Genomic DNA, 23627 nt, shown 5'->3' with positions numbered 1-23627 from the left:
ACATTCTCAGATCCGTGACCTTTCTCTTGGTAGAGAAATGAGAAGGAGCTGGGGGTTGGGATTGTGGGGATATGTAATGAATTGAGAGAACTTCAACACCTTTTCCTTTTACCCCTAAAGTCTCATGGGACTTAACTAAAAACTGATTTTTCTATAGGGAAGACTTTGATTTCTATTCTGTTCCCTCATATCTGGTTATTCTCTTGCCACAGGTAAAAGATGTGATGAAACAATACCATCTTATTCATTTACAAATAATAAGGTAAGCCCTCTGCATTTAAAATTTCATAAAAAGACATGCTTAACCTCAACTTAATAATTATTGCAGATATACAAGTGAAGTAATGAAACATGTTTTTCTATTAGACTGGGAAGGTTTAAAAGATGACTAGTACCCAAGGTCAGTAATTTTGGAAAAACAAGAATTTTGATGCACAATTTATGACAACATGAATTAGTTTAACATTTTTGGGAGGGAAATTGGTACTGTCTATCAATTTGTGCGCATTACAGTTTTCAGTAACAGTATAATAATCATGACATACTTATATTTCTATTATATTTCTATATAATATAATATATTTTTCTATATAATTTTTTCTATATAATACAATATAATTATTTCTATATAATATTCTATATTTCTATTATATATATTATATTTATATTATTATATAAAATGTTTAGTTAATTCACTGCTATATCTTCATCAAAGTGTCCATCTATTCCTAAAGGAGGTAAATTTGCTTGTTCTTTTTCTTATGTCTCATATTTAAATTTTTAATTGGTAGACGAACACCATTCATAATTCAAGTTGTTTGTGTTACTGCTATCAGAAGAGTTGACTTTAATCAAATAATAACCATGAATGCTATCTCAGAGTGGGTCCAATAATAATAATAATAATAATAATAATAATAATAATAACTCATTTAAATGAATGTGCTTATTATCTAACTGATGGAGATAACTGGTATTGAGATTTTTACCTATACTAACTCTGAAAATATATTAATCATCAAAACATAATAACCAAATGTGTTTTTGTTTATTTTACTTAAAAGCTACCAATCAGTAAAGTCACCACACTGTCATTTGTAACAATATTATGGTGGCAAGGCTCATTCCCACTGCCACCACTTATAATAATAGCATCCTCCTCAAAAAGGAAATACACAAATGCTATTTCAGCTAACTTAAACATTTTGACAACGAAAAATATCACCTCAAAAATTGTGATGTAAACAGATAAATTAGTTCCACTTCCAAACTATGGCAGCCTAAATATCATGAAAATACTTATAGAAAAAAAAAATTTAGAAATGCTGGATAAAAATAACAAACTGCTTTTATTTATTATTTTATGGACAGTGAAATTGCAAAAAGAAGATTCTGGAGGCCAAAAAATTAAGAGAAAATAGAAAATCACAGTGATAAGACTCATTCAATTACAAAAGGGGGGGGCTGCATGGCTGGCTCAGTCAGTAGAGCATGTGACTCTTGATTTGTGGTTGTGAGTTCAAGCCCCACGTTGGGTGTAGAGATTACTTAAAAAAAAAAAAAAAAAAAAGAAGAAACATTAAATATATAATTCCTCTAAAGGCATTATGACACTGAGTATTCTAGTATCCTAAAATGTGCCTATTAACAGGCAGATGAGTAGAATATAAGACCTTTCATCCAAGAAAGATGGGAGTTAACTGAGACCTCTGTTTAAAGGTGGGAAACATGAAGGCCTGCATTTTCACTAAAAGGTTAATTCAAAATTATCTACCCCTGGTAAATACCCTGGTACAGAGATTGCAATGTACATTATCTGCTTCACCCTTGGCTATGAGTAGAGAAGAAAGTTTTTCTCTGAGAATTTATAATCACAGTCATGTCCTTTTGATCAGTTGGGACTTATTTGGGTGGCCTAGAAAACCCAGAGCTAAAAATTGAAGTTATTTGGATAGCTTACTCTCCAGGGCACCCGAAAAAAACAAATACAGATCCTTCTTGGAGGAAAACATCTTCAATCCAGGGTTCACATTATTTCCATACAGAATATCCAACTGAAAATGAGCTCAGAATCCAAGGTAATATGCCACCATTTGCAAGGGTCAGGAGAAAATAAGTCAGCACCCCAAATTAGACACCTTGAACTTCAGACATTAAAATTATTAGACACAGCATGTAATATAAAAGAGGGAATCAAAAGCATTAGCAAGAAACATGACATTTTCAGAAAAGATCAGAAAATTTTGATACGTAAAATAGAATTTGAAATATAAATATAGTTAGTGAGATTAAAAACCCAATGGTGGGTTAGACATTACATTAGATAATTGGAGAATTAGTCAACTAGAAGATAAAGCACACAAATTTACATAAAATGTAGCACAGAGACACAAAAGGAGAAAAATGTTAAAAAATGGTTAAGAGACATGGAAGATAAAATAATGAGACAATATAGGGAATGAGGGAGAGAGAATATATAAAGAGATAAAAGCTTAATTATTTTTCCCCCAAATGAATTTTTAATTCCTAGCAGCATAAAAAGTAATAAGTAAAGGAAATAAAATCTGATAAAAATTAGGAAATAAAAGGAAGGAAATCATTCCTAAAAATACCAGTACTCACAGACAGGAAATATCTAACAATAGCAAGAATGAAAGAAATGGTTGGGTACAAAGAAATGGCAATTAGATTAAGGGCAAATATTTCTTTTTTTTTTTTTTAAAGATTTTATTTATTTATTTGACAGAGAGAGCCAGCGAGAGAGGGAACACAAGCAGGGAGAGTGGGAGAGAAAGAAGCAGGCTACCAGCCGAAGAGCCTGATGTGGGGTTCGAACCCAGAACGCTGGGATCATGCCCTGAGCCATAGGCAGATGCTTAAGGACTGCACCACCCAGGCGCCCCTAAGGGCAAATATTTCAGCAGCAACAATGAACACCAAAACCCATGGAACAATATCTTCAAAATACTGAGAAATAATAACATCAACTTTGAATTGTATACTAGCTAAATTATTATTGAAGAGTAAGGTGTAAAAAAGATTTTCATCTAACGTAAAATACTGGAATTTGATTTTTTCATACTTATAGATTGTAAGATATAAGGTGAAAACTGTTGGAGAGAAAAATTCACTGATGTTATCACTGATGTTATCCTGAATCTCAATAAATCGCTACGTGTTTCATGTTCAACGAACACTATTCTTTTCTGATGATAAAGTAGAGATGTTTTAAAGAAATAAAATTAGGGGCGCCTGGGTGACTTAGTCAGTTATGCATCTGTCTGTGGCTCAGATCATCATCCCAGGGTCATGGGACTGAGGCCGGCATTGGCATCAGCATTGGCATAAGGTTCCCTGCTTAGCGGGGAGCCTGCTTTTCCCCTCCCTCTCCTGCTCCCCCTGCTTGTACTCTCTCTCTATCTGTCAAAAAAATAAATAAATACTCTTTAAAAAAATTTTAAAAAACTTTGCTAGAAAAAAATCAATTTCCTACCTGTTTTTTTTATAATTCTTATCTCTTCAAATTAATAATAATGTACTATATTAAAATTTAAAAACATAGGATAATGCAATTTTAGAATCAGAAAGACCTTTAGGATACTTTAACAACACATATTAATGTTAGAATGAAAAATACATTTTAAAGTTTGTATATAGATATGAACCTACTTAGAGATAGCAAAGATGTTCTCAGGAAATTTTTACACTATAATGTGTTAGTGAACTCATATGCATTGCTTCTTAAAAAAGATATTTCATTCCTGTTAGCTGGTCTTTTTACTCATATTTTATCTAAGATAACCTTCCTGTTAGAGTACTGGCATGATAAATTTAGTCTGAACTGCTTGTGAGAGAGAATTGCCAATTTGATATAGCACTAGACAGAGCAAGGTCTTGTGCTTTCACAATCTGTTTTCAAGAGATCTGTGGTGTGAAAAAAATTAAAGAAGCTATCATGCATCTACACCAAGCTTACAAATCAATAGCCCAAAAAGAAGGGATGAAGAAAACTCAAAGACATTTTGAAGAAGAACAAGATGAAATGCCACGTTCTTCCTATATATCAGTATTGAAGCAATTTAGAATAATTTTCAACTGAGACATTATAGCAAGACAGATGGAACCAAATGCACAGGCCAAAAATTGACCAATGAGCTGGTATATGATAGAGGAGGCATCAGTTTCTTATGAGGAAAAACATGGAAACAAACAAAAATTGATCCCTTACCTCACACCATATGCAGAGTTTCAGAATAAAAAAAAAAAAATACAGGAAAATATATTTTTAATGTTGGGATAGCAAAATTTTTTTAATTAAATACAAAGCATATATCATAAAGGAAAGTACTGATAAAGTTGATTATATTAAATTAAAACTTCTTTTCATAAAACACCATATTAACAGTGAAAACTAAAGATAAAAAATAACTGACAAAGGATTAGAATACAGGACACACACACCAAGAATACCCAAATTGAAAAATGAGTGAAATATATAAATCAAGAAATTCATATTGGAAATGTGGATTATTAATAAACCTATGAAAAGATACTGTACCTCATAAGTAACCAGGAAATTATGCATTTAAACCATAATGAAATACCATTTCATATTCCTAAGACTGGACAACATGAAAGTGTCTGATAATACCAAGAACTGCTGGGATATGGTTCAAGGGAAATTCTCATAAATGATAATAGAAATGTAAACTGAAAATAATTTAATATTGAATATGCTCTACAACCCAAGAAATCTACTCCCTGGTGATATATCAACTAGAAAACTCTTATACGTAAAGAGATATAATCAAACATATTCACAACATCGTTATTGTAAAAGCAAAACTTGTCATCAGAATATGAATATGATAAATTCATACAATCTGCTATCATGCAACAGTAAAAATTAGTGAACCAGAGTGACGCACATGCAGATCAATTATTCTTAGAAATATAATATGTTTTTAAAAATCAAAAACAAGTTGCAAAAGAATACATATTGCATTATATCATTTGTGTAAGGGTTAAATTTCCAAAGCAATGCAAAAATACTGTTGGCAGTAAAAGTGCATGAAATTAATTAATTAATTTAGGAATACATTTAGGAATGAGGTTACCTCTGTGGGATGAGGGGAGCAGAAATAGAGGAGTGGGAGAGGAAACTTCAATCTGTCCTTCTGAAGGTGTGTGGTGAGTACATCAGTGTTCATTGTATTTTGTATATCTTAAATATGCAAATTAAGGTTTAAAAATTAAAAAAAAATTATCCAGATAAATTAAAAACCACAATAAAAAAAGCATTCTCTTTAGCTAGAACAGGTTGTTAATCTGAGAAATTAGTTTCACAGTAAAGGCCATCTAACAAATTAATTTGAGAAAGAATCCTAATGATTCCTGCTTCCTATTCAGAGCTTTTCCCCAGGTTTTCAAAGGCTCACCACAACAATTAGCACTCCCAACCCCATGGATAAAGATCCTGTCCTACCAAACTCTACCAGCTCTGAGGTTTTCAGATCTGTATTTCCATACATCAAATTTTAACAATGTTTTTCTGTTTCCCTAAGGACCAGTATCTAACTAAGATATTAACAGTTGGTAAAGGTAAAAGTGCTGTGCTTTCCATCAGTAGTTTTACTTTAATCAAGAATTTCCAGAGAGGAAATATTTTAAGACAGAATGACATTTCAGGCCTCCAAAGAGAAATATTAGGAAGATAGTCGGCACCTATTGTTTAACTAACATCACCACGTGTCTTTTATTTTCAAGTAATTTAGTCTTGGGAATAGATTATCGTTTCAAAAATTGTAGTAGTGTGGTCAAAGGGACTGATGAACAATTCACAAAATTTTATAGAAGTTAATGTTCAGCCGTTCATAGATGTAATCTGAACAGCTAATCTGTTAAAACTTCCTTGATCTAACTTTTGAAGTTGTTGCTATTTTTGGTATTAGACCTCTGCTTGAATGACAGCCTGAGGATATTCATTCCTCTTTCTCCAATTTTCAGACAGTCATCTGCATTTCCAGAGGGTTGATGACAGGGCAACTTGGAGTTTAAAGACAGCATCTGCATTTGCATTTCAATAGTTCCATAATTCTATGAAAGCATTGAAATCTCTTCAGTATGCCTCATTGTTTAAATAGTGAAGGTAGCTACATTTTGTTCAAGATTCATAAATCTAAGAAAAAAAAAATTGGGCCATTGTATCCAAAGCCTATTCTACAGAACATATACATCTTCCTTCTTTTCCTTTTTTTTTTAAATGCTAAAATCATGTTTGTTAAAAACCATAGGCACTACATCACATTGGTACATATTTTAAATCTTTAACCTTTTGGGTTTTTATGGCCTGAAATCAAGGTTCTAGGATAAAATAAAGGGAAAAGGAGGACATATCGTTTGAAATATAAGGATATTATCAATTTTTAATTTGGAGTGACAAAAAAGATCTCTCCTGCTTGGAAAGGAACAAATTTGTTCTGAGTTAGGAAAACAGTTCCATTTAACACGTGGGAGGTAACTTCACTGGTAGGTATGTTGCCTGTTTGTAAGGATCTGCAGTTACTTATAATCAATTATGATTTTAAGTAGAAGACTTTTTGTCAAATGTTTTGGTACAAGGAAATGAATCCTGGAGTTAAAATAAGAAATTCTGAGTTCAAATACAAGGCAGCTGGGTACCTTTCTGTGTTGAGTCTTTGTGCCTTCCTATAAGTGTAGATAACATTGTCCACCAACTAGTTTTAGAAAAGTGAAAGTTCTGTGTAAACTATATCTAAAAGAACTCGAAGTTTATAAAAGACTGCTACAATTGTATAATTGTTGTGGGAGGTTAGCTTTTTATATTTTCAATCAGTACCTAAAATTTTTCATCTCACTCCATCCAGCTGAGACACTGAGATGTGGTAATATGTTTGCAAGGACAAAACTATGGGTGAAAAAAAAATAGAGCTCCATAGAGGTCAATTCAAAAGTCTATCACTTTAACAATTTTTTTTTTTATCTTTTTGCCATTTCAGAACCGTTTCTTTTTTTCCCTGTGGTGTTTTATAATACATTGTAAAAATGATCTGACTTTTAAAAATATATTCTCCCTTCCTCATGCAAATCATATGAAATACTGGGGAGTTCTCCTTAATAAAAGTCAGCCCACCTTCATGGCCCAGGTGATGTGGGAAATAATCCTCATTCTTGGTGTTCTGCAGATTAGATCTTCAATCTCAAAAGTCTCTTCCTAGATAATTCCTAGCAGCCAGAAAGGTTTTTGACCTTGAAGATTTTAGCGTTGCAAATCCAAGAATATAAGCAAGCACATTGCATTTTCTTTTCAGCAAACTGTGAGCTTACATCCACCCCAGAGTGGCAGCTGAATGCCATGAGGTCTGATTGTATTAGGAAAGGGAGGTTCTTTCTCTTCCATTTGGAGGAAACCAACCAACAAACCAACCAACCAACCAACCAACCAACCCTATAGCCTATATTGCACAAAAAAAATGTTTCCAGCATAATAAATCCAGTTTCAAAGAAAGAATTCATCAGATGGGTGTAGAAAATAAAAGAGAAGTCTAAATATAGTACTAGCTTCATCAATATGTTTCTTAACATATTGCTGCTTATAAGACTTTAAAGTATGTGAGAATAAAGTGTCTCTGTGTGCCTTTATGTAAAGGAGCCTATGAGTGTGTGTGAGTGAGAGTGTGTGTTCACAGCAGGAGGAGTGGCAGTGAAACCATGAAGGGTAGTTGGGAAAACCCTTCTCTTTTTGCGCACTCTCAGGCTAGCAATCCCGGCCCCAGAAGGAGAAGGGAATGTCAAAGCAGGCACAAAGGTCGCTGCCTTGACTGATGTGAAGTGACCGACCCTCAAGCAGAGACTTTTCTCCTGGGCAGCCAACAACCTGCAGCAGGAGAGGCGGGCGGGGGAGGAAACCCCGAGGAGGCGCTCCTGGCCGCCTCTTTGCTGAGATAGCAGGAACAGCAGCCTGCGGAGCCGCGAGCGCAGCGTCACTGAGCTGGTGCGGGTGCAGGGGCGCTCGGGGAGGTGCAGAGGCCCGGAGCCGCTACAGCTGCGGAGTCGCCCGCGCTGCAGGACGCCGCGCCGCGCCACTCCAGCGCCACGGGCCGGTCCGGCAGCAGGAGGAGCCGGTGGCGGAGCGCTGCCAGGCACCGTGCCTCGAGCAACTGCCTCGAGCACCGCGGGCGACGAAAGGAACCCAGAGAGCTTCCCGTTCTCGAAAAGCAGCTTGTGAAAGCCCGGAGAAGGCGAGCATTTCAGTTCTTCGCAGGACTGGGATTTTTCTTCTCACAATTTGGGGGAGCCCGACTAGAGGTCAGAGGGGCAGGCGAGAATCTCAAAAAGGGGCCGAGGGCTGTGAAAGTGGGCACCCCCTCTTATCGCTGGAAAATCTCCTTGACATTTTTCACACTTTGAAGCAGCTGCAGCTGGTGTCGTCGGAAAAGGGGGTGGGAAAAAAGAGAGGGGGCGGGGAGAGCGGGGAGACACAGCCAAGAGCCACGAGCAGCGCCTCCTCGCCTGCCAAGCCTGGCACCTGTGCGCCGAGCCACTGCACGGAGGAGGACCCCGCTCCGGGCCAACGCCGGGCTTGAAGCCACGGACACCCAGCTCCTGGTCAGCGGGTTCTCGCCGAAGGGACCTGCAGCCGCCTACACAGACCGCCGCCGTCGCCTGCAGACCCGGGAGCGCTTGGCTCCTCAGAGCCGCGGCTGCACGGGGTCCCCGGGGATTCTCGCCCAGCAGCAGGCAGGGTGTGTTAGAGTTGCGTGCACGATTCGCCTTTCCTGCTCGTCTCTTCTCCGCCCGGGATTTATTGTCTGTGGAGCCTTCTGGGGGTGGGGAGGGAGCTGCGCCTCCGCCACCGCCGCCGCCGCCGCCGCCGCTGCTGCTGCGGTAGCTAGCGCGGCGCGCAGGGCAGGCGGAGGCAGGGGAGTGAAGGCGCTCCTGCCTTCCCGGGCAGCGCTTTGGGCTTCCCCTCGGCCGCTTCCCGCCGGAACCTCTCCAGCGGTCCACCTGAAGGGCACCGGCATCATGGTCTAACGCGGCACCTGCCTGGAATCCCCTTTCTCCTGGTCTTCTTCCTCCTACTCCACCCCTCCTCTCTTCCTGCGAGGACCCTCGTGGCCACTCCACTGCGGACCCCCGAACACTTTAAGGAATAAGCGTTGGCAGCTGCACGATTCACTCTCTCCGAAACCTCATGGGCAGTTTCTTCCGGCGATGTGAGTAGCACACTCTTGTTTCGTGGCCAGTGGGGGGGGGGGGGGGGAGGGGGGGAGGACTGCGGGGGCCTCGTCGTTTGTGGCCTCGGTGACAGTGAGCGCCCGAGGTGTGGGACACAAGTGCCAGCGGGGGAGGGGGCGGGGGAGGAGGACACGAGCCTTCAGCGCTCTCAGGGGAGCTGCTCGCGAGGTGGCCCGCGGAGGCGGCGGGGATGTGGTACGTTGCGGGGCATTTGGAAATGGGTGCTAGCTGTGTGGGTGCATGGGAGCACCGAGTGGCCTGGGCTGGCGGGAGACCCTAAAGGGTTACATACTGCGAAAAGGAAAGGTAAAGAGCGAGTGTTGGACGCTGGTGCCGGGACCATTGGTCTAGCTGAGGTAGTCTTAGCTCTTTATTATCTTGGATATCTTCAGTAAGCTTTTTATCGGAGGTGTCTGGAGGATGAAGCGCCCATTTGATCATCTCTCTCTCTCTCTCTCTCTCTCTCACACACACACACACACACACAAACACACACACACTTGTGGCAGGTCGCATTTGTCCCTTTATCTTGGAAGGTGTAGTATTACTGTTTGATGTCCATTTGTTTGGAAAATGCAATTAGATCTTTTTGCCTTTGGGATTGAAGGGAAAGGGTGGGGTTTGGGGGGATGGAGGGGAAGAGGAGTATGACAGATTGGAGGACAGAAAGAAGTGGGGGAGCAATGGGGTGGAAGCTTTTCCTGAGAGTCAGGGAGAACGATACCTATCTCCCCCTAAGCGAGACAACTCCTGCCCACACATCTCCTTTGTGTTGCAAGGCGAAGCTGGTGAACCTGCACTATTCCCAGTCCCAGAGCTGGGCCCCCTTCAGCATCTTGTATCCTTCTCTTAGAGTCATTAAGAATGCAGGACTAGTTTCGGATCCTACGTTGAAAGAGGGAGGAAAGCACATTAACATTAAGGTAATTATGGCATCCTGGCTCACGGACAATTAGATTGGTTCCCGAAGGTCTCTAGTCTTACCGTTTGCAGAGTCAAGAATGCGGGTGGGGGGGATAGGGGTTGAACAAAATGCCTTTAAAAATAGTGTGACTTCATAACGGCGATGGTTGCAAAACTGCTTCATTATACTACTTCTTGGCCATCAGGGCTGAATAAAGGACCCGCCTCCGCCCTCTCCCTCACTGTCTCCTCCCCACCAAGTCACAAAGCGAGCGGGCTGGGCGAGAGGGCGCACCGCCAGGCGGAAAAGGGAAGGGGTCACTTTCACAACTCCCGGGAATCGGCTTCAGCATGGAACCATCTGCGACTCCCACGTTCCTTTCGAAGTTCTCCTTTAAAAGGAATTAGAAATGATGCGGGGTGGAGGTGGGGGTCAGTGAGACATAGAGGTCCTCCACCTGCTCTTTTTGATTACTTTCCCACCACACTTTCAACACATTGAATTTACCTGCAGTGGTAACTGGGTCAGCACGTACATATATGTACCTGTATACGATGAAATGTGGCTGTCTTGATAGATGAAAAACAATTCGTATGTGATCATATTTTAACCTTGGCAAAATTTCTAAGCACAATAGAGATTTTTATAGCGTGGGCGAGAAGAGTGCATTCCAGCGAAAGCAGGACACGTGATCTCTCTGACTGGAGAGATACAGTATTAGGAACTCGATTTTCTTTGTTCCAAGCTGAGCCTATGAGATGCTCAGCATGCGGTTGCTTAAGTCCTCCAATTAGTGGGAAAAATAATAAAGTTGACCAGGGACGAGAATAGAAGGTAGAAAAACACAGGTAGATAGATACCTGTGAAGGGCTTGAACCTTCTCCTCTGCCGCCCACTTCTCGGTTTTTACCGCCCACTTCCCGCCCCACCCCTCGCCCCAGCTAGTCCCTTACTTAAAAGTGAGGCATTCGTTCCGGGAGACGTGGCAGAAAAGTTCTTCAGCCCCTGCACACGTGGGTTCTCCAGCGCCTCAGAACCTGCTGCTATTCGCAACAGATTCTGCCACCTCCCCAGTCCGTGTCACGCCTCCATCCAGGCGTCGTTGAGCTGGCTTCACGACTCTAAGAGAACCACCTCAAGATCTTTTTGCAAGAGACAGTAGAGGGGGGTCAAATCCGTGCTTGCTGAAAATCATTAATCGCACCGGGGCAAGAATGAGAAAGTAGGGATGTTGGAATGTTTTTATTTTCCCTTAAAAATAAGAGTCCTAAGACTCAAGTATATTGAAATGGGTGGTTAGCAATTTTTGCATTTGGACTCCCGGGGCATCTCAAGGCCTGTCGAATATCCGCAAGGTGGGATTATTTATTAATTTAATGGAAGTAGAACTTGTTCTAGACCCGCCATTTAAATAGAGTTACCTGACCTGGAGATTTCTTACTTCATTTTTCACTCCGTGTTTTATAAGCCATCTTAATGGGATGAAGTTTTGAAAATGTGGGCTATTTCTGTACTATACTGCATTGCATCATATCATATGTGGTTAGGGAAAGCAGAGTCAATTTCCATGACATGTTATGAAGGGAGAGTTCTTTATACATTTTTTTTTTTATACTTCACTGTCCAAGAAAAGATGTGTGCTTACCATAGCAACCCTTCCATTCTCCATCACGTGTGCCTGCACATATGCAGCTTCAGAATTAGAAACAACTTCTTAAAGAAATAAACCTGGTCCAGTTACAGTAGCCATGTTTTGTTCAGAATTTTAGCACTGCTTTAGGCTGGTATCAAAATTTTCATAATTAAAATCATTCTTTCTTTTGTGGGTTTTTAATTTTTCTGCTTCCTCTATAACATATGGAACATAGCTTAAAGTTTTTGTGTGTCTATATTTTTGCTTGCTTTGGATTTTTTTAAAAAATGTGAAGATACACGTGAATATCACTATGAATTTTTATCGTTTATGAAAGTCATTAAATAACTATCTTACCCACATGGTATTAATTCCCAGGGGTATTTCTTAGATCGCTCTTATTTGCAGTTCATAGCGCATGGTAATATTGATATAAAAACTTGGCCTCTTTAATCATGACTTAAAATGTCCACCCTTTAGAACAGTTGAAAATTTGAAGATAAGTTACGTTTTAACTTGATTAATTGATAACTTGATAATTGATGTATCAAAATTACACCAATTTATACTATAATTTTATCTTCAGATGGCTGTGGCCTTAACATAAGGATGGATCACACACTCCATGATATTGTAAGCTCATTGCATATCCAAATTAGCAGAGTGCACAAAGAGTACCAACTATTGATGAATTACCACCTGAATTATTTCTGGATTCTTCTTACATTTTCTCCTTTCACATGAATTATTTCATAATTTTCAGAAAATTCTTCATTTAAAAAATATATGCTATTCATTGAGTATAACAATTGTAGCAACCACACCATCAATAAAAGACATTATTTGGAGCATTTGTTCTCCAGTAACAATGACTGTTTTGTAGAGTACTACCCATATTCTTTTTTGGGCCAGTCTAGTCAGTCATGTGAATTTTCAGTATTACTCCAGGAAGACCATTAATTCAAATCTGTGACACAGGACAGACCTTTAGTTTGTGCCAAGCCGAATGGCCATTAAGTAGTTCATATTTCCAAGGAAATGACTTGGAGATGACTCTAGGATCTTCTGAGAATCCTGAGTCTTTTTTTTTTTTTTTCATGTTCTGTCTCTTAAATCTAGGGGCCACATTGCTATTCAATGGAGAGTGTTTAATACCCAGAATTTTAAAAAATGGAATTTTAATATTAAATAACAATTTTACCATATAGTATAGCAATTAAATTCTATTCTGAGGAAACACAAAAGCAGAGAGGAGATGCATAGATGGTAGATTTTGCATGTTTGTTAAAATACTGAATTGTGAATTGTCAAGAAAAACTCAAAATTAGAAGTAGCACTGTAAATCAACAGTGTTTGGAAGATGATGACCCCAAATCAGTAATATTTTTCCTTTACGAAGTTTTTAGCCATGTTTGGTTAATCAGGTTTGAATCATTACAAATAGTCATTTTTTATAAAGATTTTATTTTTATTTAATTGACACAGAGAGAGAGCGCGCGCGTGCACAAGCACAAGCAGGGGCAAAGCGGTGGGGTGGAAGAAGCAGGCTCCCTGCTGAGCAAGTAGCCCAATGTGGGGCTAGATCCCAGGACCCTGGGATCATGACCTGAGCCGAAGGCAGCCGCTTAACCGACCGAACCACCCAGGCACCCCGATAGTCATGTTTTATAGAAAATACTCTAGTGAATTATCCTGAAGTAGTGAAAGAGGAGTAAGAAAACCTTGGAAAACTAGTTTTCTTACTTCCAGAATTAACATGTGATCTTTGGTAATATAATTAGCCTCTTTAAATGCTATAAAATGGAGGTAGTAATAATTGCTAGTTTTTAATTCTAGTGCATAGCAAATAATAAGACAAAGTGGTGCATGAAAAGTGATTTGGATACTTTAGAGGAGTGGGACATAAACTTTTTGATACAGATCAGTTTTTCTGTAATAACCTGTGTGTGGGGGATTGCATATCATGATGGCATAGTATATTTTTAAGGTTTGCCATTGAAATAGTTTAACATATCTATTTCCTATCTTGGAATTAAGTGTTTATGCTCAGAAATCCATGAGCTTTTGTGATCAGAAGCCATCCATTGTCATCTTACTTCCCTTACCATAGTGCATGAACTATAATCATAATTATAGTAGCGGCTACCAAGTATTAAACACCTATTGTGATTCAGATACTTTACTTCAAAATAGTCTTCTAAGAAGCATTATTGTCACCATTTGAAAGATTAGAAAATTAAGGTTCAATGACAGAAATGACAAGTCCACGTCACACAAGTCCACATCACACAGGTAAAAAGGGATAAAGCTTTAAACCCAGATTTGGCTTCTATACCTTTTTCTTCATACTGTGCTCTCTCCCTTATAGACATAAATTAACACTTGTTAAATGACTGAAATCTGTAGATAAAAGAATTATTTCCTAATGAATAAAGAAAAATTAATATTTTGAAACAGCTTTTCAGAGTTATTAACATATTTGGCAATAATGCACTATATTACATTTGTGACCACAATTTAATATGGTACAGGTGATACTGCTGCTTATCTTCCTGGTAATTAATTCATGACAGAAACATTTAATAAGCTATTAGAATCTGTCATATAAATGTACATTAAGGAGATTTTCAATAAAGCAAGTTTTGAGTCAAGAGCTGTCATTTCTACTTTGAAACTATGATGATATATTTGATATATAAGCCCCTGGAGAGGTATCATATGTGCTATTTAAATTATTAACCATAACAGAAAGTTATCATTTGTTATTAAATGACACATGGAAAAATATTAAATAAATTTAATAACCCAAAGGATTTCCTGCATATAATCATTTTCATTACATTGTTCACTGCTTGATAAATTACTTAAAATCTATACAAAATTATTATTTTACTTTAATACACAAGAAGGCAGTTGCAGTTACCACAGATGAAGTACTGAAATTTATATTAGCATTGACATGATCTGTTTAAATATTTTAACAGTGGAGTAAATGCTTACATTGTTAAAAGGAACTCATTTAATTGGTTTCTTAAAGATGCTGTTTCTTCAGTTGTGCCAGGGTATTTTTGCTCTTCCTGAAGTTCAGTAAGATTGAGAGCGTATTTAACATCAAAAGATAGTGATATCGTGCCCAAAGTAGTAGCATAACAAATTTGTTAAGAACAAGGGAATTGTAGAATGCGTGTGTGTGTGTGTGTGTGTGAGTTCATTTGGAGAGAATTGAATTTTGTGTTATCCAAGAGGTAAACACGTGAGACATTATAGGTTTCAATTCAATTATAGAAAAGAGGTAGCTGACCTGAAAAGAAAAATACTGGTAGTTTAAGTACTATCAGTACCATTGGGAAATTTTCATAGGGTGAGAGGAAGGCGGTACTGTGAAATACAGTCCTCGCAGAGGAAACGGTGAGAAAAACATTTGAAAATGAGCTGTTTGGCTTACTTAACTCACCAAGAAGAAAAATTACAGGTTTTTAAACTATTATATTGAAAGAGATAAAGATACTTTTGTGTAGTGACAAAATATTTTATAGATGTCTGGCTGCATTTTCAAATTTTTTGTTAATAGAAGGAAAGGCAAGAAATGAACTTTCCTGAGATAGTGCCTAAGTGTTATGAAGACATTTGTTGCACCAAAAAGGTGAGCAATGGACACAAACCTAAAATGTGTCAGCTAAATTTAAAGAATTAAGGTGACATAAATGGTGCAACTAAAATTATTTAAAGGTGCAAATAATTAGATTTCTCGAGTAGTAGCTGCTTGAGTATTCTGCAGCTAATGTATTCAACATTGTAGCTCTTACCACAAATGGGCATCTCACAGAGTCATGTGGAATGTAGTCGCCCCTCAGAATACATACTGATACCACATTGGATATTTACTCTGGTGTTATTCTGAGTCAGTGTAATTCAAGACACGAAAAAATTTTCTTCCTTACTTCAAGTGTGATTAATTTCTTAAGACAATTATAAAAGCTATTGTAATTAAATCAAATACCTATTTAAACTTTGAGTGATTGTTAAATATTAGCAATGTCCTTAGGGTAATACCATATTGAACATCGGGCATACCACACACATACACATACAGCTATAATTGCTCCATTTGCAATACACACGTTCAGACACACACACAGAGCTATCATCTTCTTATTTCATGAGTTCATAACACTTTAGAGATGGCAAGGGCTCTAGGGGGTATTATTTTACAGAAGAGGAAACTGAGCCTTGCTAAATTTGTTTTCTTGCTCAAGGGCACATAGCTGTTAGTGAGAGAAATAGAAATAGAAATAGAACCAGATCTCTTGGCTCCCAATTTCTGCCGGTAAAACCATACTCCTGGAACAATTGGAGTCCTTTACATTTGAGAAAAGGGAAATAGGGAAAAGAAGCTTAATCCAATAAGCCCAGTTAATGAAACCAACCAATATGATGACTCCATCCAAAATACATCTATTTCTCATGTCATTTTTGGCCTGAATTATGGCCTAAGTTTTTTGGACGATCATCTTATCTTTCCATTTTAATTTGACTGTCTAGGCAGTTTAATACTATAAATTTAACATCTATTAGCTATTTTATTTTTTAAAGATACCTTTATTTAAGAAATATGAAATTAATTTCACTCATATTAAAGCATTCTAAATTTGGACACTATATCCTTTTTAATGAAAGTTAAAATGTTCTTCTAAATTCTTGATCTTTTTAGTATGGTACCAACTAAATTAGTGTTGGATGATGGAGAAACGTGTAATTCATTTTACATAAATGAATTATTTTCTACATGTGCTAATTTCGTTATGGATCAATCACTGACATTTCTTACCAAAAAACAAGAATGATTTAAAGTGAAGTTAGGTGGGGCACCTGGGTGGATCAGTCATTAAGCGTCTGCCTTCGGCTCAGGGCATGATCCCTGCGTTCTGGGATGGAGCCCCGAGTCAGGCTCCTCCACTGGGAGCCTGCTTCTTCCTCTCCCGCTCCCCTTGCTTGTGTTCCCTCTATCTCTGGCTGTGTCTCTCTGTCAAATAAATAAATTTAAAAAAATAAATAAAGTGAGGTTAGTCCCTTCTACACAATATTGCCTTAGAATTTGATCAGGAAGACATTTTAATCAAGAAAACAAAATGTGATATAGTTGGAATTTGTGAAACATATTCATTTCTGTGAGTTTTTTTGCATTAAAAAATTACATTTTGAAGGGTCCTTTGAAATAACAAGTTCCCTCTTACTGCTAAATAGCTGTTTGTATATCTCTTATGGCTTAATTCTCTCTTTCATGAAACAAATTTGAAATAAATGTTTCTCACTTAATGTTTTTTCCAGTGCTAAAATTCCGAGTCTACTTTATCAAGAAGTTTGGTTACTGGGAAACTTAGGGCAGGATGTTTTCTTAACTGATGGCCAAGACATATTTGCAGCAATAATAAAGCACTTTTGAAATTATGATGTACATCTCTTAAAATATGCCTTTGGTTTATAATTATAAGCAATGGCATATAGAAATATTTACAAACAAAAGTATTGATTTAACAAGACATACCTACATAGTTAGATCTAAGAATCCTTTTTAAAAGGCAAATTAGAACTTTTTAGTGCAGCAATGATGTTTAAAATTGAAGAAAAACCATGATGACTAAATTAGTGCATTACATATCAGCACATTAGCTATGCTTTTCATTTGTAGAATGGTTCTTATTCATGCCAGCTTTCAGTGTACTGTTCTGGGACTCGTGGGTGTGATAGAACGGAACATATTTCTGTATCTGTGAATATAATCCCACACACCATTTTACATGACAAAATCTGAATGTCCTAAAACTCGGTGTTAAAGATAAGATGTCAGCCTTCGCCAGTCGAGGATTTGAATTACCTCTGTAATAACACCGTTTTATTTTTCCAGCTCTCTAATTCATTTAAAGAGATGTTATTTAGACATGTAATATAAGGAGTATGGGTGTTTGTGTTTGCTTCCTTGCTTGGTTACTTGCCTGCTTTCTTGCTTTTTCTACCTCAACATACCTAAGGTTTGCTTAGCTGCTAAGCAAGCTGCTGAAACTCAAACACAGCAGACACTGAAGTAGGATATGAACAAAGGAGGAGAGGTGCAAAGGTGATGTATTTTTATACTTTGAAACAGGAAGAAACTACTAGAACTGCAGTGCACATCCATTTTCTATGTAAAAATTGTAAAGAAAATAAGCTTTATTAATAGTTAATAAATATGTGGATTAATAGGATCACATTCTGTACTGAGATAGGGTGCATGCTCATTTATGAAAGTATGCTGGAAAAACTAGGAAGACAATGGGTAATTGAGAATCATTTATCTTAAAGTCTAAAATGCACTGGTGAATAAAAAAGTTAGAACAAGGTTTGTATAAACAGTGTTTAATGTCTGTTTTTCCTAAATATAATTGTATATATGTCAAGCTCTTAGTTCCTGGGTCAGCAGGTATATTAGGGTGGGATCTACAAAGAGTACCTGGAACTTGTCTTCTGTAGCAGTTATAAGGTATATACTTTCTCTAATATTTAAGAATTAACATAAATTCAGCCCTGAAGACATGGTATAACAGTGACTACTAACAGAATAATACATCACTGTCTGCGATCAGTCGTGAGGATGCACTTGTCACTCATTTTGGCTCTGCATGTGGCCAGGACAGCCCCAAACCTCGAGGGTACATGTCTTCTTTGCATGTATAAAATTATCCATAATTTTAAGAATGTAATGTGTTCTTTATCTTCTTCCTCTTTTTCCTGATAGAATTTCTTTTTATGATCATGTGTGAAAAATAGATAGGAATGCAGAAAAAAGAAAGTTGAACTTAGATTTGGAGAATATGGATGAATATTTTGTCTTAAATGTCATTTAATATTTTTAATATTATTGTGTAACCATGGGCAAAATAGTGTATATTGAGTATAGAAGATAGAATATTTTATTGGGAGTCAAGAATTACAGTCTGATGTTCACTTTATAAAAACTAATATGATAACTTCTGGTATTTGCACTGATAAGGAAAGTTAAAAACTCTATGATGCTTCTTGAAAGACTACTTGAAGCATTTTGCAGTCTCTTCTGGATCTCAGTCAAGTTAGAAATTTACCCTTAAACTGAGTAAAGATCACTGTAAAGTTGATAAGTTCTTTTTAGAGTGCTTGTTTGAATGAAAAATGTATAGAATGTTAATGTAGTTTAATGAAACTTTAGAGTTCCTTGATTAACCTTTTAAAAATGATCCCCTTTTTAAAAAATTGTGTGATTTGTGCGTACTTGGTCATTTCAGGATAATTCAATATGTGAATATGTGTCATTCCTAGCATTGTTAAATAATTGTTTGCTTGAATAACTGTCTCCAAAACCGGCACATATATAGTGGCTTGCTTGATTTTTTTTTTTTTTTTTATCCCTAGCAAAATAGCTCACAGCATAGTGCAGGAAAAAAATGCATGTTGTACGAATGAATGGTTTCACTTACGCTTCTGAATGCTTCTAAGTGACTCTTGTAGCCATTAGTAGTCCCTTCGTTTTCTTCTTCTCTTTCCTTTCTAAGAACATCATAAAATTAAAAAAAAAAGATTTTATTTATTTATTTGTCAGAGAGAGAGAGAGAATGCAGAAGCAGGGCGAGCAGCAGGTAGAGGGAGAAGCAGGCTCCCAAAGGAGCAGGGAGCCGGACAGGGGGGGACAATCCCAGGACCCTGGGATCATGATCTGAGCCAAAGGAGACGCTTACTATCTGAGCTATCCAGGCACCCCAACATCATAGGAGTATACTTCCCAGTTCATCTTCAATGTGAGGCATGGTAAATGACTTACTTTGGCCAATGCAATAGGAGCAAAAATGAGGAGTGTCTCTTGAATAGAAATATTTATGACCTAGTACACTCTTTGCTTTTCCCCTGATGTAGCAATTATAGAGACGTGTGTCATGATGGACCCTCCATCAGCATGGTCCCTGAACAACAACATTAAATAAGTCATCCCTGCACACATGTATTCAATATGTAACATGAGCAGGAAATAAAGTATTGTGTTAAGATTTTGGGAATGGGGTTATTGTTTATTATTGAAGATAACCTAGCCTAGCCTTTCACTTGTTCACTGAGTGAAATTCTAGTGAAAGTGCAATCCTGATGCTCAGTTCATGAGGTCACAATTACAGGACATTATTTGAACATGTCTCTATTTACATTTTAATACTAAAATGTATTCTATTTAATGATTGATTAAAATTTTAATAATTAACAAAGTTATTTTTGAAAAATACAAAGATCAATCTACTTGAGAAAATTTTAAGGTTTCAAGTACTTTGACTTTCTCAATTTGTAATTTAGTATACAGTCATATTTTGATACACCAGAAGTCTAAGAACTTGGTACTGTTATTGTACAATGCAGTAACAGCTCCTCTGATTTGTAAACAAGTGAAATCTTTTTGTATTTGATATATATTTTCCCATTCTGTAGATGGTTGGGACAATATTTATAATAAAAAATCTACTGTATCTATTGGAATCTGCAAACTTTTCTCCATTTAATAAATTTTATTCAAGTTTATGTATTAATTCATTCATTCATTCTAAATATTTATTGTGCTCTTATTCTGTGCCAGAGCCTGTCCTAGGCAAGGCTGATTACAAATGTGACCCCTGTCTCCATGGCACTAATAGGGTAAGCAGACATTAAATAATCATTCTAGAGATATAATAATTTCAAGTTACAATAAGAACTGAGAAGGATAACACCAAGGTACTGAGAATGAGTATAATAAGGGTCTGACCAGAAGTAGCATCTCTGAGGAGCTATTTAAATGAGACCTCTAAGATGATAGAAATCAGCCAGGCAAAGGGAGGAAGCAAGAGAATTTTAGGCCAGGCAAATGGCATATGCAAAGACTTTAAGTCAGGAGAAGATGGTGTGCTGGAGGGCAGAGTGATTGGAAAGAGGCTGGTGTGGCTGGATATTAGGGATCAGAAGAAGATTGGCATAATATGAGACAGGTGTGAGCCAGATCATTTCGGAATTTATTGACCAGGTTAAAAATGTAAGATTTTTATTATACATCCTATGTGAAGTCATTAAGCATTTTTAAGTGGAAGAGTGGTATGAGCTGATTATATTTTTAAGTGATCATTTGTGCTGCTCTGTTTACAATGCATTAGAAGGCCAGAGTGGGAGTAGGGCTTTATAAATTAGGAGATGTTTACACTAGGTTGGACAAGACCTTAAGGTGTCTTGGGCTAGGATTATGGTAGTGGAAATGAAAAAGGTGGATAGAGCTGAGATGTGCTTTGTACAACCTATTGGATTCATTGCTGAATTGATATTGGGAGACGGCTAGTGAGTAAAAGTGTAGTATCAAGACTTATTGTAAGATTTCTGACAGGAACAACTGGATACCTGCAGGTACAATTTCTTATCTGGGGAAACCTAGAGAGGGAGCTAATCTAGTCAAGTATAACTAGAATATTGACACTAATATGAAGGAAACTGAATAACTGGCTGCTACTTTGAAGAAACACGAATCAGAGCATCAATTTATAAAACTAAAAATCCCTATATAAAGTTACCGGAAATGTAGTGAATACTTTTGTGGGGAAAATAATTAAAGCTTCTTTTTAAGAAAACAAACGTTTTCAAATAAATGCTTATTGAGTATGCGTTAGAATGACTCACCTTGTATTGCTATCATAGTTTTCTTCTAATTATTCTTTGGCATGAAAAGAAAATAACAATGTATACTCTTCCCTTCTGAATACTAGTTTCTTCCATCTTTATCCATTATGCTTTAAAGTTTGAAAAGAACAACCTACTCCTGGTCCTTCTATATTTGCTTTCCCAAGATGAGCAGAAGGGTGTTACCCATTGGGAGCATTTGTTTAAACAACTCATCTCAAGTACTTTGTAGCTCCTTGTAGCTCCGTAGCTACCCAGGTATCCATATTGTGGACTTCTCTGGGCAAGGCCACACACATTTGCAAGTTATCCTCTTTGTGTGGTCCCTTTCCTAGAGGCCTCCACCTTTATAATTTCCTGGCACTAAGCTTTGTCAGTTAGGACACACTGTAAGTTGCTGCCCAGAGAGTGCTTATATAAGTAAAGTGATAATCATTCATTCATGTACATGTTATGGATATGTGCTTTAGGAATGTGTTCAGCTGCAAGTAACCAACACTTAGTGGCTTAATTGAGTAAGATAGTGATTTTACTCCTTCCAGTTAGCATTTGCAGTGGGAAGTAACAATCCCAAAACATCTCAGTGGCTTACAACCACAGAGATTTATTTCTCACTTGCCAGATGTGCAGGCTAGCCAAAATTCTGCTTGGCCATGTTCACCCAGTTTTCTAACCCCCAGCATCCAGGATGAAGGAGTAGTCTGTACCTGGGATGTGTTGTTCCCCTGGAAGAGGGCAGGAACAAGAGGCCATACTGTCCCATCAAATTCAATGAATGCTTCTACTCACATACAGCATATTTTGTGTCCATTCACATTCCATCAGCCGCAGCAAGTTACATAATCAAGAGTGGCATGGCAAGAGAATAGATGGATAAACATCCACACCAGTATTAAGGCTCAGTGATGCCATTAGGAACTCCGACTCTTTTCAAATCATTGCCTACCTTTGTAGTGTTCTAAGCACTTATACTCTGAGTTTTCCTACCTTAACATAATTGTCTTCAAGTGGACTGGCACCAAAGATAATAGCAGCCATGGATGTCAACTGTGAGTTCTCTAGTCTCTGTCTTCTTTGTTTTTTGTTTGTTTGTTTTCGTTGTTGTTGTTTTTTTATCCTGGCCAGCATGCGGATCTATTTAATACAGCAGTACTTGTAAATATATTTTGGGTTTTTTTTTTTCCTTTGATTGAGTTGAAATGTATTTTATAAATTTCTCAAATAAATTACTTTTGCAGTGCCCTTCTATTTCCCTAGCACAGCTATTTTCCTAGCATGGGGCCCTTGGAAAAAAAGTAACATTCACCTTGAAATTTAGATTAATAGTAATTCAGTTTTAGCTTGGGGAAACAGAATTTCTTTTAAAGTACTGAGGCTTAGTTATGAAATAAAATTTTATTTTTTAATGAAAACCTGGAGGACCTGTGGAGTGATTTAGATTTTAAGAATGGATATACTTTGGAGTTTTCAAGATAACTGTCAGTTGATAAAGCTATAATCTGAAATTCCCTTTAATGTTCAAACCTTATATATTTTATTTTTGTTCATGTCTACTTTAGCTAGGCCTTTGAATTATAACCATTATTTCATGAACCATCTTTTCACAAAGAAACTCTTAGTTTTTGTTTTGTTGTATTAACAGGTGGAATCATTAAAATTGAGAGTATGTAAACAGTTTAAATCATTGATGTTTAACTTCCTTTGGTGTTCTTTTGAAACCACTTGGACTCCTGCTTTCGATGGTAACACAATCTCCACTAGATGAATGGTTTTCAAACACTTCAGTAATTGTGGAACTCTTTTAGCAAATGAAATAGCACAAACAACCCCAATGCATAAAAGACAAGTAAGACTGCTGTGCTTGAAAATTGCTATGTTTTATATTCAAGAATTATCATGCCAAAGTATAATTATTTTATAATTTCTCACTTCCTTTTTTAACAGAAAAAATACTTTACCCCCAAATGAGGAAATTACAAGAAAATGTAGGCATTATTTAATTTCAGCTACAGATTTCCAACAGATTTAGAGTTAAGCAAAGTCATTTGAATTGTTCAACGAGTATAAATAGGGTTGTTGCATTAGCTCTTCATTTTTTTTTCTTCGATTGTCAGAGGGTGATATTATCCACACAAAAACTTTCAT

General features: G+C 37.3%; 1 protein-coding gene across 1 annotated transcript in view; it reads left to right on the top strand.

Moving 5' to 3' along the window:
• The first annotated feature begins 8512 nt into the window (after positions 1 to 8512).
• Positions 8513 to 23627, top strand: part of LRRC7 (leucine rich repeat containing 7) — a 508428-nt gene continuing 493313 nt past the window's right edge. The window contains exon 1 of the mRNA XM_057310572.1: positions 8513 to 9236. Coding sequence (XP_057166555.1) covers positions 9235 to 9236 — 2 coding nt within the window. The 5' untranslated portion in view covers positions 8513 to 9234. The remainder of the gene's footprint in view (positions 9237 to 23627) is intronic.

This window comes from Ursus arctos, unplaced genomic scaffold (genome assembly GCF_023065955.2).
Source record: "Ursus arctos isolate Adak ecotype North America unplaced genomic scaffold, UrsArc2.0 scaffold_12, whole genome shotgun sequence".
NCBI lineage: Eukaryota > Metazoa > Chordata > Mammalia > Carnivora > Ursidae > Ursus > Ursus arctos.
This window is presented reverse-complemented; position numbering and strand designations above follow the sequence as displayed.